This window comes from Nannobrachium achirus, assembly GCF_963921795.1.
Source record: "Nannobrachium achirus genome assembly, chromosome: 10".
NCBI classification, from domain to species: domain Eukaryota; kingdom Metazoa; phylum Chordata; class Actinopteri; order Myctophiformes; family Myctophidae; genus Nannobrachium; species Nannobrachium achirus.
The window spans coordinates 18,690,214-18,704,907 of NC_137819.1; the positions used below are offsets into that span (position 1 = coordinate 18,690,214).

Consider the following 14,694-nt stretch of genomic DNA (forward strand, 5'->3'; position numbering starts at 1 on the left):
ATGACCTGGACACTCCAACATGCAAAACTGAGAGATACAAGAAATCACCAATCCCATGTGCAGACTCTTAAATGATAATGGATTCTAGATTTGTGTTTTAGGTTATATGTGTTTTTATGATTTTTTTGTAATCAGCAAAATAATTCAGTGTTTTTTAATGGCACCTGTCTTTTTTAATCTCTCTTTTTATCTGTGATCATGCTGAAAGTTGAATAAACATAAACAAAAATAGGTAAAGGTAAAATATTGGTGATATGGAGCAAGATGTAATCAGGTAAAGGGGGTGTTTTGATCCAGACATCAGGAAAGGGTGTACTGAAGCCAAAAAGGTGTGAGATATTATAACATCATGTGAATTTTCCATTTTTTCCATCGTCCGCTTGGTAATTTGTACATAACTCATACCTGCCAACCTCAGACAGTCTCTCCTAGTGACCACGCTCCCAAGTGCCCCCTAACCTACAACATCAATGACTCTGACCAAGGCATTGTGGTGTACTGGTGTTGGAAATTAACAGTGTAGTATGAGTCATTTCAATGTAGATTAACAAGGACAGAAGCTGACATGCCAACAGAGGCTACATTACACACAGACAGACAGACAGACAGACAGACAGACAGACAGACAGACAGACAGACAGACAGAGACACACGCACAAGCACGCGCACGCGCACGCGCACGCACACGCACACGCACACACACACACACACACACACACACACACACACACACACACACACACACATGCTTTTGCGACAAACAGTGGCATCCTGTGAGAAATTGTGAAATTGTTCTGTAGGCTATTGCTCAATGTGTAATTACAATTTGGGCTAGTTTGGACAGTGTGATTTTTGTAGCGATTTGTGTGAGTTTTGGAATAATTTTAGCAAAATATGTAGGCTAGTGAACTGAAAACTGTGTTTTGAAGAAAAATCGGGTTAGGCAGAAATGATCTATGGGCAGTTCTTCATAATCCCAGGAATCCAGGGAAAATACACGTTTGGCTCTACTCTATACCTGTGCCTCAGACAAGGCAGCCTCTAGTCTGGTGGTCCCTGGGTTTGTGGGAGTGTTGGTCTGAGGCAGCTCTTCAGCGAAGGCTTTCTCCAACACTTTCAGGACAGACCTGCGAAACACATCCTTGAAATCCTGACCCATGAACACGTATAACAGTGGGTTCAGGCAGCTGTTGAGAAATGCCAGGCTGACACCTACGGGTAACCAAATGCAACCAAATGGGTAAACCACATTATCCAGCATTTCACTGTCCTTGAGGAGATTCACCAACAGAATTTGTTCCATGATGTGAAAGGGGGCCCAGCATAGGAAAAAAGTGGTGATAACAGCTGCTATGATTTTGAAGGGTCGACCTGATTGGCTGGCCAGCGAGTGATACCTCCTGAGCCGGTAGATGATGACAGAATAGCAGGAGACGATGACGGTGAAAGGGATCACGAATCCCATGAGGAAGCGAGTGATGATCAGGGCCGCAAGTCGAAATGTCCACAATTGCATCGCTGCAGGTTTACTGTAGTCATCGGTGAGTGCATAGTTGTCGAAGCATTCAATGGTGTCCTTATCACGGAAGGAGGGGCGTGTGTCCATAAAGATGATGTAGGGGGAGCTAAGAGCCAAGGCCAGTACCCAGAGACAAAGACTCACACAAGATGCCTTTCTGACACTGCGGTGGTTCTTGGACCACACTGGCCACACCACACATACACATCTGTCAACACTGATGACCATCAGAATGAAGACGCTGACATACATGTTCATGTAGAGAAGGGTAGGGTACAATTTGCACATGAATTTACCAAAAGGCCAGTGGTAGTCCATAGCTGTTTGTGTGATGACCAGGGGCAGAGAAGCTGTGAAGAGGAAGTCGGCCACGGCGAGGTTGAGATACCAAACAATGTTGATGGTTTTCTTCATTTTGAAGCCTGTCACCCAGATGACAACACCGTTCCCCAACACACCGAGCACAAAGACCAGGCTGTAAATGGTGAGAGACGCGATCTTGAGGGATTTGTAGAGTTCATCTCTGAACTCCTCATTGTCCTGCCAGAAAGAGCCATTTCCACCAGACAGATCCATGGTGTCATTGTGATAGACAGCAGTTGTGGTCATAATCTCCATTGTCCTAAAACCTAAAATAACAAAACAAAGGTAGGCTATGTGCTTTCTTATGATTTCTTAATGGTCTTACAGGTGCAGTAGGTGATTTTATTATGTTAAAATAAGTATAAAACTTTAAATTCTGATAGTAATCATTGCTCAAGACCCTGATGCTAGATAGTTGAGTGTGGAGGTCAGGACGATACATGAGTCCCAAGTTGGTGTTGGTTAGACCACACTCTCGGGGTTACATGCTGCCATTATATACCTTTTTTTTTTTTTTTTTTTTTTTTTTTTATAAACTTTATTCCACAAATTTCTCAAATAGCCATCAATTCACAGTTTCACATATCATACATACAGTACATTGTATCTTCATTGTATCGTCAAGTAAATCACACTGAGCAAGTAAGTATGTTCGTTTCTTAAAAGTCATGAATTGTTCTTAACGTAAGGTTGGTGCTTTCTTTGTGGTTTTTCTTTTTTTTTCCCTTTTCCCCAACTACTCTATACCCCTACCCCCCAAAGCTAAAGAGAGAAAGAGAAAGATGAAAGATAAGAAAAAAGAAAAGAGTTAAGAGATTAGGGAGAGTAAAGAAAGTAAAGAAGCCAGCATGTTAACTCAATCTCGAGTGGCGCTTTGTGTTGAGATCCAAAGTAAAGTAATAATTTGTAGTTCACACCTTTGGTTCAAGTGGAATGACAGTAAAAAGAAAAATATATTAATCGCTACTCCAAGGAGATATTTTGAAGGCTGTCGAAATATGAGATAAGAGGTTGCCAATGTGTATAAAAGTTTCCTGCAGAACCCCGGACTGCAAATTTAATTTTTTCTAGTTTCAAAAATGACATAAGGTCCTGCAGCCAAGAAGTGTTGGAAGGCGGTAGACGGTTTTTCCACATAAGAAGGATTCGACGACGAGCAATTAAAGAGGCAAATAAGATTATGTTTCTTTGTCGAGTGTTTATTCTGGTTCCCTCTTCAGGGACACCAAAAATGGCAATACGAGGTGATGGGTCCACATTTAGTCCTATTATTTCCGAAATTACCTCGAAAAAATATCTCCAATAGTCCACCAGGCTTGGGCATGACCAAAACATATGAGTCAGATCGGCTGGGGCTTGCGAGCATCTGTCACAGGTGTCAGAAACGTCTGGGTATATTCTTGATAATCTAGCTTTACTATAATGTATCCTATGAAGTACTTTAAATTGAATGAGACCGAGTCTCGCACAAGATGATGAAGAGTTAACAGCATTTAATGCAACGTCCCAAAACCTATCTGACATATTGATACCCAGTTCGGTTTCCCACCCTATTTTGATCTTCGATAGAGCAGGAGGAGTCGCTGTCGTTAATAGGTTATATAAAAAAGAAATCTGGCCTTTTAATAGTTGATTTACTGGTAAGATAAGGTCAATGCCCGAAGCCGGTGGAATCTGTGGAAATGACAAAGTATTATGTCTAGCAAAGTTACGAATCTGGAAATATCGAAATAAGTCGAAGTGTTGTAACTGAAATGCTGAGCGTAACTGTGTGAAGCTGGCAAAAGTGCCATCTATATAGAGGTTTCCCAAACAAGACAAACCTTGTGTCGACCAGAAGGAAAATCTACCATCGGTTTTGCCCGGTTGAAATTGTTGGTTGTTACATAATGGTGTAGCTTGGGACCAGGATGTCCATCCAAAGTGTTGTCTAATTTGTTGCCAAATTCTTAAAGTGGAAATTACAAGAGGACTAGAAGAGTGTTGCTTAGGTTTAAGTGGGAGACTGCTGCATACTAAAGCCTTTAAGGACGAAGAGTGACAGGAGTTAGATTCCAATTGAACCCAGCTGTCCTCGGTCTCTGAGAGCCAGAGTGCAATTTTAAACATATTTGCTGCCCAATAATAAGCCTGGAAATTAGGTAGGCCAAGTCCACCCTTTGATCTTTCCCTCTGAAGTAAAGGTTTACATATTCTTGGGGTTTTCCCGTTCCATATAAAATTTAAGATAATTGAGTCTAATTGTCGAAAGAATTGTTTGGGCAAGAAAATAGGTAAGCATTGAAATAAGTATAAGTATCTGGGGAGTATATTCATTTTGATGGTTTGCACTCTACTTGCAAGAGAAAGAGGTAGTGTGTTCCATCGGTGCAAGTCGTTTTTCACCTTTGCTGTTAAAGCTGTAAGGTTTTCTTCGCAGAGAGAGGGAATAGATCTAGTGACAATAATTCCTAAGTATTTAAATGTATTAGATAAGTTAAAGGGAATTCTACTTGGGGATATCGTCTTGGCTAGTTGATTGACAGGAAAGCATTCACTTTTCTGTACGTTCAACTTGTACCCTGAGAAGTTGCCAAATAGTTCGAGGGTAGTTAAAATATGTGGTATAGATTTTAATGGGTCTGAGACAAAGAGGAGCAGGTCGTCTGCGTACAAGGATACTTTGTGTTCGATTCCGTGTCTTGTAATACCTGTAAACAGCTTATTAGTCTTAAGGGCAATTGATAGGGGCTCAATGACTATCGCGAAGAGAAGGGGGGAGATCGGACAACCTTGTCTTGTGCCGCGTGAGAGTGGGAAAAACTCTGAATGTTGACTATTAGTAGATACACGTGCCTGTGGAAAAGTATAGATTAAACGTACCCAGGAGATAAATCTCTCACCAAAACCGAAATATTTTAGAGTGAAAAATAAATTACCCCATTCGGCTCTATCAAAAGCCTTTTCCGCGTCGAGTGTGATTACCATCTCGGGACTGGATAGTGAGGCAGGTAAGTGGACAATATTAAGAACTCTTCGTATATTTGTAAAAGAATGTCGATTCTTAATGAATCCTGTTTGGTCATTAGAAATGATAAAAGGCACTATGGTCTCGAGTCTAGTAGCCAAAGTTTTAGCGAGTATCTTTTCATCCACGTTAAGAAGGGAAATGGGGCGATAGGAGCTGCATAAGTTTGAGTCTTTGTCCTTCTTAAGGATGAGTGATATAGAGGCTTGAGTAAGTGTTGGTGGTAATCTACCTTGTTGAAAGGAGTCCTCCAACATTTCTAATAGTAGAGGCGCCAGCTGTTTTGAAAACTTCTTATAGAACTCCGCCGGGTAGCCGTCAATTCCTGCGGATTTCCCACTCTGCATTGAGTTAATAGAATTAATTATCTCGCTAAGTTGCAATGGTGTTTCCAATTTATTATGGTGTTCTGGGGTTAATTTAGGGGCATTAAGCCCATCAAAGAAAGTTGTCATATCTGCCTCACTATTTGATGAATCTGATTTATATAATTCTGAGTAGTAATCTTTAAAGGTCTTGTTAATTTCTGATGGGTCAGTTGTTACTGAAACAGCATTATTAATGATTTGGGGGATTTGACGTGAGGCTATCCTACCCTTCAACTGGTGCGCAAGAAGGCGTCCTGCTTTATCCCCATGTTCATAAATTGTTCCCTGAGCTCTTAACAGCATTTTTTCAGCATCCCTAGTGGATAAGAGATTAAACTCTGTCTGGAGACTAAGTCTCTCTTTGGCCAGTTCTGGAGAAGGAGAAATAGAGCATTGACGGTCTAGGGCAGCTATTGCCTCCATTAGTTCCTGTTGACGTTTTTTTTGTTTCCTGTTGTTGTGGGCAGTATAAGAAATGATCTCCCCCCTAAGGAACACCTTGAAGGTTTCCCATAATAGAGACGGGCTAGTATCATCGTTTTTATTAGTCTCCACAAAGAGGTCTATGGAACGAGTAATGAGGCTACAAAATGTGTTATCAGACAAAAGTGTCGAATCCAGTTTCCAAGAGTAAGTTGCTTTATGTTGATTTGCAAAGTTTAAATTAAGTATAACAGGAGAATGGTCAGAGTTAACTATAGGAGAGTATTCGGTTGAAGTGACAGAAGAAAGAAGCATCCCATCTATAAAAAAGTAATCTATGCGAGAATATGTTTTATGAACATGTGAGTAAAAGGAATATTGCCTGTCAATTGGATGAGTAACCCTCCATGGGTCAATACAACCACACTGCTTCAGAAAGGTGGATAGAGCCAGAGACATCTTGGAGGGTGTAGTTGTTCTAGGGTTAGATCTATCTAAACTTGGGTCCATCACACAGTTAATATCTCCGCCAAATATTAGTTTATGATTCTGTAAGTCTGGAAGTGATGATATAAGTTTCTTCATGAATTCTAGGTCATCCCAGTTGGGGGCATACACACTAACAAGAACCACCGGAGTATGACAGAGTGATCCAGTTACAATAATATAGCGTCCATTAGGGTCGCAAATTGTATTGAGAGGAGTAAAATTTACTTTTTTATTAATAAGAATGGCTACTCCTCTCGTTTTAAAATTAAATTTTGAATGAAAAATGTGACCTATCCAGGGTTTACTAAGTCTATGGTGGTCTATTGTGCGCAAATGTGTTTCCTGTAAGAATGTGATGTCGGTATTTAATCTTTTCAGGTGAGAGAACACTCTAGCCCGTTTCACTTGACCATTCAAACCCCCCACATTCCATGAAATAATTCTGGTGGAACCTCCCACTGTCGACAGTCTATTTGCATTGTTAGCCATTATAGTCCTTTCTTATTAAAATAATAACTGTACAGTCCACTTGAAAGTGTGTATTATACGGATCGTATAGCATCACAACACGGAGCAGCAACCAAACGAGGATTGAGACATGCTGGTTTGAATAGAAGAATGAGAGAGAAGCAAGAAAAGGCAAGAAAGCCAGAAGAAGCGAATGAGAGAGAACAAGAAAGGGCAAGAAAGCCAGAAAAAGTGAAAAATAAAAGGCCCCCCACCCACGGCTGAACTCCCACCCCCCACCCTCTCTGTCTCCACCCCACACCCCCTGTGCGCCCCAAGTACCTCTGCTCATCCTCCCAACCTGATGAGCTGCAGGTAAGAACCACTTATTAACTTCCAGATTACTCGGGTGAAAGCACCAACCTTCAACCCTTCGCAGAGAGAGCATTACTGAGCTTACATTGAAATAATACACACCAAAGCAATTATAAGTTTCCTACTGTAGCGAAACTGACTCAATGAACCCTTATATTATAAGGGACAACCATTCAGACTCCAGTCTTACTGCGCGGCGCACTAGAAGGGAAAAAAAAAAAAAAAAAAAAAAAATAAGGGAAGAAAAGTAAATAGCCTTTAAGTGGGGAATAATTATAAAATAATATATGATTTCTCTGAATTTATATCAGCTATATCTAAAAAATATAGTAATAATAATGATGCTTAGAATAGTAATAGTACTGGTGATCGGTGAACGTAGTTCCAATAATTCAATATAATAAATCGTTATGTCATGTATAATTTAGTTTCTGTTCTTGAACCTGTTGGCTCTATCTCACGTTGCAGAAAAATAAATAAGTAAATGGGCTAGTGCGCCGCGCAGCCCACACCGTTCAGCGCTCACTGACTTTCTTACATTATGGAAAAAGGAGAAGATGAAATAAGGGTAACCCATGCAGTATCCAATGATGCTGATCATGAACATTGACATCCCATTGAGTGCTGGACACTGATCCCTAGCCTGACTATCTCATATAAGGCACATTTTACAAGCTCGAACCATGTAGGCATTTGTCTGTTACGTTGTCAAAATATACTACTTTAAATCAATCCAACTGAATCATATTAACATAAAAAGTAATAACATTTTAATTCTATAACAGGGAGTGTAGGTCTGCTGCACAGCGCTGCGGCTATTTAACACAGAGAAACTCTGCAAAAGTCGTTCCCATATCAGTTTCATTCTATGGTTTAGTAATGAACAAAGCTAGGCAATTTGATGAGAAGAAAACTTCAATATAGAGTGACATTGACATTCTTAATGTCCCAAGCAGAGTTCCAAATGTTATAGCTTTTCATGTTGGTGGGTGTCATCTCTCCCCCTAAGACCAATCGCAATAGGCATATGTTTTATATGGAGAAAATGACATCTTATGAAGACCTAAGTAAGTTTATTGCCAAAATAGTTGGAGGAGAATCTCCTGGAACATGCCATGCGCTGTGCAGCTGTCTCCCACCCCTAATTAATCCTCATTTTCCTTCATTGAGTGGGGAAGAGAGAAAAAAAAAAAAAAAAAAAGAAAAAAAAAAGGGGGGGGGGGGGGGGAAACAATCCCACATAATCTCTTGCTGTAGATATAGATAGTAGGCTATGCCATACAACATGACACTGCACCATGCGCTACGCATCATGAAAGAGAGACAGTCTGTATTTTGTTGAGTGTCAATCAGCCTATCTAACCACTGACAGACATCAACCCCACATAGCGCGCACGAGTACATCACACACACACACACACACACACACACACACACACACACACACACACACACACACACACACACACACACACACACACACACACACACACACACACACACACACGATAAAAAAAAAAGAGAGTAGAAGAAAAAAGATTACTGTAGCCTACTCCACCACGGTCTGCAAGTTAGTGGAATAGCCTACTAAAGGAATTCGTCATCACATGGGTACATTGATAACATGTTGCGTTCGCGGTGGGCAGCCGAGCCGCATCATCATCACCGAATGAATGTCAATAGGTGCAGAATAAATCAGCTACCCATCGCGAAAGCATCACCAGAAAAGAATATCATTAAGACATGCCCGTTTCCTATTGGCTTCTAATTAGTTTAATAATAACCGGACAGAGGCAAATAAAACCACAAGGAAATTATACCTCAATACTATAACAAAAGAGAGAAAAAAAAGAGACAAATCACTTAGGCATGTCTCATAAACATATAAACATGGAAGTAACAGTTAGTGCCATAAATAAAAATATAACAGGCATCTGAAGCATGTCGTGCACTACGCATCAGTCCCGCTCATCAAACTTACAGTTTTATGGATTTACTTTATGTAACTGCACGGCTCTGCTATACACGCACACACACACACACTTTCACCCATACACACACACACGCACGCACACACACACACACACACACACACACGCTACGTTACCTCGATGAAGTCTCGTCGTGAGTTTGAAGGGTTTAAATAGAGTCGTGGTCTTCAGTTAATTAAAAGAGAGACCATCAAGCTGTCAGATGAGCACCGGCAGTGTGTTAAGGAACGGAGTCTGAAGTCGTGGTGATTATTAATCTTCTGAGTCAGTGATCAGTTTTCCGACGGAGGCCTTGACAAGATGGAGGTCCATAATCCAGTAATTAAAGTCACAGATCAAATCTGTTTGATCTGAGGATTTGAATCGGGCCCAGATCCTTGTTCCAAAAAGCCAATCGTCCGATCCTAGTTAATTGTTCGTTTCGTTATCCAGGGAAATGTAAGAGGATGAAGGAAAAAGAAAAGACAAAAAAAAAATGAAGAAAATATTAACAAGAACTAACTAAAAGTAATTGTAGGAAAAAGGAAGGAAAAAAATACTTTGATCAATCAAACTATAATACTAATTTAAACAAACATTACAAAACAAAATAATACTTCTAAATAAACGAATAATTAACTTAGACAACCAAAAAAAACGAAAAATAACCAAAACTAAATGGAGTAGTTTTAGATGTAAAAAAAAAGAAGAAAAGGGATGAAATACTTAAATTAAACTACCAATAATTTAAACAAACAGATCAGAACAAAAATAATATTAAATTCTAAATAAACAAAACCTTAACTTAAACGACCAAAACAGGACAAAAGAAAATAATTAAATTCTGACTAAACAACACATTATAGCATAACTATTGGGCCTATTCCTAATAGTTCAGACAGCCAAAACGAGGATCCCTAAGGGCCTCAGTTATTAGACTAGAGTCATTTCTTTAGCACATGTTCTGCGTAGAACTTCTCAGCGTCTTCTGCAGTATGGAATTTGTTTTCCACACCTTCCAATGAAACAGATAAGACTGCAGGATGGCGGAGGGTGAATTTAACGCCTTTTTCAAAGAGCTTGGACTTTATTGCAGAGAAGCTAGCACGCTTCTTAGCATCCTCCTTGCTAAGGTACCTATCCGGGAAAATAAATATGTTCTTCCCCTGATAAGTCAGTTGGCCCCGCTTCTTTGCTATGGCAAGCACCTGCTCCCTCTGTTTGTAGCGTAGAAAGCGAACAATAATGGGGCGAGGTCGCTCACCAGAAGCCGGTTTAGCTTTCGGCATGCGGTATGCGGCCTCCAGTTCCAATGGTGCAGATATTGCGAGTGAATCATCTTGTAGTATCTCGGCAAGAAGCGTGGACATGAATTCTGTCGGCGAGCGTCCCTCGCCGCAGTTCTCTTCCAAACCAATCACTCTGACGTTGTAGCGATGATAGGCCATTTGTTGGCCTTCTGCCTTGTTTTTCAGGTAGTCGTTTTCCACTTGGAGGAGTTTCATCTGTGCTTCAATGTTGTCTAGCCGGCCGCTATGATCAGTTAGGGTCGTTTCAGTTGCAGCCAGGCGCGTACCAATATCATCCACTTTGGTGCGAACAGCGTTTAAAGTTTTTTGGATTGGAGCAAGTGATGATTTTATTTCGGCTGAGATTGCTGCTCTGTTCTTCTCAAATTCAGATACCAGGTCCGCTATGGTCACTGCGTTTCCTGCAGAGGCCGCGGCAGCTTGTCTGGTAGTGGTGGATGTAGCCATGGCGTTGTTTTTTTTTGCGTCTGGCTTGTTCTGTCCTCCAGGCATATAAGCAAAGTTTAGATTAGACGATACTTTGCTACAGCAGTGTTGCTGGAGATAAAATGTGTTTGCTGATGGTGTGGATAGTTAAAACATATAGGCTATAAAAAGTAAAATGCTCAGGAGCTGCTCTCATGTGCGTCTGCCTCACTCAGCAGTCATACCGGAAGTGTTCGTTATATATTATATACCTAACCCTAACCTCAATGGAAGTGTTGCCACTCAGACAATTAGAAGTCAATGTCTGAATGGCAACATGTCTGAATGGAGAGCGTATACCCACTCTCGGAGTCGGACTGCAACGCAGCAACTCATTGCTATAGAGTGTTTGTTCAGTAACATGGGACTCCCGGTCTCTCCTTATTTTTAGGTCGGGATAGCAATTGTATCCAATCAGCAGAGAGAACTATTACAGTATACAGTGTATACAAGTGATGACACAAAGTAATGAGTAGAGAAAATTGGAACTGGAACACTATAACATTGATAAATGCATTCTCGCTTCTGACCTGAAAATGAATTTACTGTTTACTAAAGAACCGGAGAGACTGGGAGCCCCATGTTACTGAACAAACACATTGATTACTATCACAAAATAGAGCTTTAACTTTCTCACAAAGAACGCTATTTTTAAAGTTTTAAAAAGAATACCACTTACTGTACACTGCCTGCATGTATGACTTCAAAAACCTTTATAAGGGCCTAAATACAGTTACTTAGGGTGTGGGTGATATATTTATGCCAGTTAAAATAGGATTTCTACATGGCTCTATATTCCCGTATCAATCATTGCTACAAATAATCTGGCTATATGAAAACAGAATAGATACCTGTTATGATGTGTTGAGGTGAAGTGTCTTCTTCAAACTGTGGTCAGTGAATGCTGAGGAGCTCACATATATCTGCGTGTCTGACGTCATGTCAGACACAGATATATCGTATGCATACATATGCAGATATATGCAGATGTATGCAGGGGGAAAATAATCAGCAATCATGTGTTATTTATAATACTAGAAGCTGGGCCGCCCTTCGGGCGGCCCAGCGTCTAGTCGGCGACCTGGCCAACTCGGAATAATGTAAATAGGGAATGAATGCCCCGCCCTTTAGGACCCGTTTTGACCATCTGTCTGCCTGTGTCCATTTATGCCCATATATGGAGATATCTGTATCTGTCTGTCTGTCTGTCGGCATCCATTTTATGTCCATATATGGAGATCACTGCAGTTATAGTTCTGGGTCCATTTTATGCCCAGATATGGAGATATCTGTCTATCTGCGTCCATTTTATGCCCATATATGGAGTATCTGTCTGTGCCTCCAACTGTGTTGCAGACACAGTGCCGGTTCCCCCTTTAATGCAAACCTCATTATACCTGTTGTCATAGGACCCGTTTTGAACATCTGTTTGCCTGTGTCCATTTATGCCCATATATGGAGATATCTGTATCTGTCTGTCTGCGTCCATTTTATGCCCATATATGGAGATCTTTGACCATCTGTTTGCCTCTGTCCATTTATGTCCATATATGGAGATATCTGTATCTGTCTGTCTGCAATCCATTTTATGCCCATATATGGGGGCATTCATTTTATGCCCATATATGGAGAACGCGCGTGCCCGTGGGACGAACGGTTCTCGAGATACGCGGATTACATACATACATACACACTCACAGAGATTTTTTGTTGACTCATGTGGCGTACGTGATGTCAGAGCCTTTTATGAAGTGATGTCACAATGAGTCAGAGCTTTCGCCGATTTCCTCCGGAACAGCCTGATGTCAACAATCAACCCCGCATAAGGAGATTCCGAACGTTTCGCGCCGGTTTGGGAAAACCGCGCGTCTGTCTGTCTGCGTCCATTTTATGCCCATATATGGAGATCTTTGACCATCTGTTTGCCTCTGTCCATTTATGTCCATATATGGAGATATCTGTATCTGTCTGTCTGCAATCCATTTTATGCCCATATATGGGGGCATTCATTTTATGCCCATATATGGAGAACGCGCGTGCCCGTGGGACGAACGGTTCTCGAGATACGCAGATTACATACATACATACACACTCACAGAGATTTTTTGTTGACTCATGTGGCGTACGTGATGTCAGAGCCTTTTATGAAGTGATGTCACAATGAGTCAGAGCTTTCGCCGATTTCCTCCGGAACAGCCTGATGTCAACAATCAACCCCGCATAAGGAGATTCCGAACGTTTCGCGCCGGTTCGGGAAAACCGCGCGTCGGGTCGGGTCGAGACCCGGCACTGCACTCCGTGCCGCGGCGGGGAACGCGCGTGCCGAATCTGAAGCCGGTGGGACGAACGGTTCTCGAGATACGCGGATTACAGACAGACACACACACAGACAGACAGACAGAGACTTCTCGCATTTATAGATAGATAACTATAATATAAAAATGGTTGTAAAAAATATAAAATATAATAATAATAGTAGTCAGTCTATCAAATAAATACAAACGAAAGGGTCCCAAGAGTTAATGGTACCACAGGCCGGTCTGCAAGAAGACTGGAAGATTTTCACTCCTTGTTCATACTGAATCAGGTATCTATCTATCTATCTATCTATCTATCTATCTATCTATCTATCTATCTATCTATCTATCTATCATGGGGCAAGACCAAGAAAATGACATATTGGAGTCATCTGGATGTGCAAATTGTGGTTGCTATACTGCTATACTTAAAAAAAAGGGGAAAAAAAGGAAAAAAAGAAAAAAAGGAAAAAGCCTATACCGTAAATCACCTTTCTTTTCATTTTTGTGTCTACAGGGAGTAGACCTACAGTATAGATACCTTTATTATCCCAAGGGGGAAATCAGTCGCCCAAAGGCAGCATATCCTTTGTAGATACACTCCTAGTGATTGAAATTAATTGATTGATTGATAGATATTGATCGATTGAGTCTTCAAACTAAACTCCTTGTACAACTAGATGGAAAAGAGCACTGACAAAACACTACACACTTTAAAAGAATCGTGTCATTTCCTGCCTCTATCTGGTTTGGTTAACCTCTTTAAGGAGGTTAGACATAAAAGCATAACATTTCACATGTGAGAAATGGGCCATGGGAAGTTCACTTCACTCTGCTGTGGTGGAAAGCATTTCCTCAGCAATGACATGGATCAATTCACGGCAGAGTCTAGCGGTTTGAATCCACCGTGGTGCATCTGGCTTTGTCGAGTGTCGAATTAACAATGACCTCATAAACAGATTTACTATTAGTCTTATGTCACTTAGTCCAGTGATACTACACCTTTTATAAATGTAAGGACCCCCATTAGTACACTGACCCCTATTGGTTCTATGTTGTATCTCTGGGACCCCAATAGACACTGTATAATACTCAGTGTAAATTGAACTCAGAGTGTACAAATAGTGTTCACTCTCAGAGCTACAGTCCCATAAGAGTCCATTAGGACCCCTGGTGGTCCCCTGACCATGTTGAGAAGATTAATATAGCATTAGGGGTGAGAGGAGTTGAAAAGAAGACTTTTTTTTAACCCATTTAGTCCGATTTGAAAATTACCAACTGTTTTACTGGAAAATGTATTACTCAGCCTCTGTAGCAGCAGCTGTACACCTTTGGCTTTTCATAGAAACGATTCAGAAAATATACATACATACTGTACATGTACTGTAATACACGTTAATGTTATGGACGGGTTACACATTAAGTTAATGTGTAACCCGTCCATAATGAAGAAAATACAAGACAGTATATTAAAAAATGAATGGTCATGAGCTATAGGTGATTAATCATGATAACAGCTTTATTGTCACATCACAGGTTTACAGGTGCAAAGAAGTGGGTGAAATTATTTTCTTCATACAAGTTCCAACAGCACCGTTTTTTTATTTTATTATATTTTTGCTACTCTTACTGCATGTTCAAGCCTACACATTTTGTGACAA

General features: G+C 40.7%; 1 protein-coding gene across 1 annotated transcript; it reads right to left on the minus strand.

Moving 5' to 3' along the window:
* Nucleotides 1–1,012: 1,012 nt before the first annotated feature.
* Nucleotides 1,013–2,095, minus strand: LOC308292881 (chemerin-like receptor 1; the record flags this gene model as incomplete). Its single annotated transcript, XM_080735306.1, has 1 exon — nucleotides 1,013–2,095. The coding sequence occupies one exon, from the start codon at nucleotides 2,093–2,095 to the stop codon at nucleotides 1,013–1,015; it is 1,083 nt and encodes a 360-aa protein (XP_080591432.1).
* Between the last annotated feature and the right edge of the window lie 12,599 nt (nucleotides 2,096–14,694).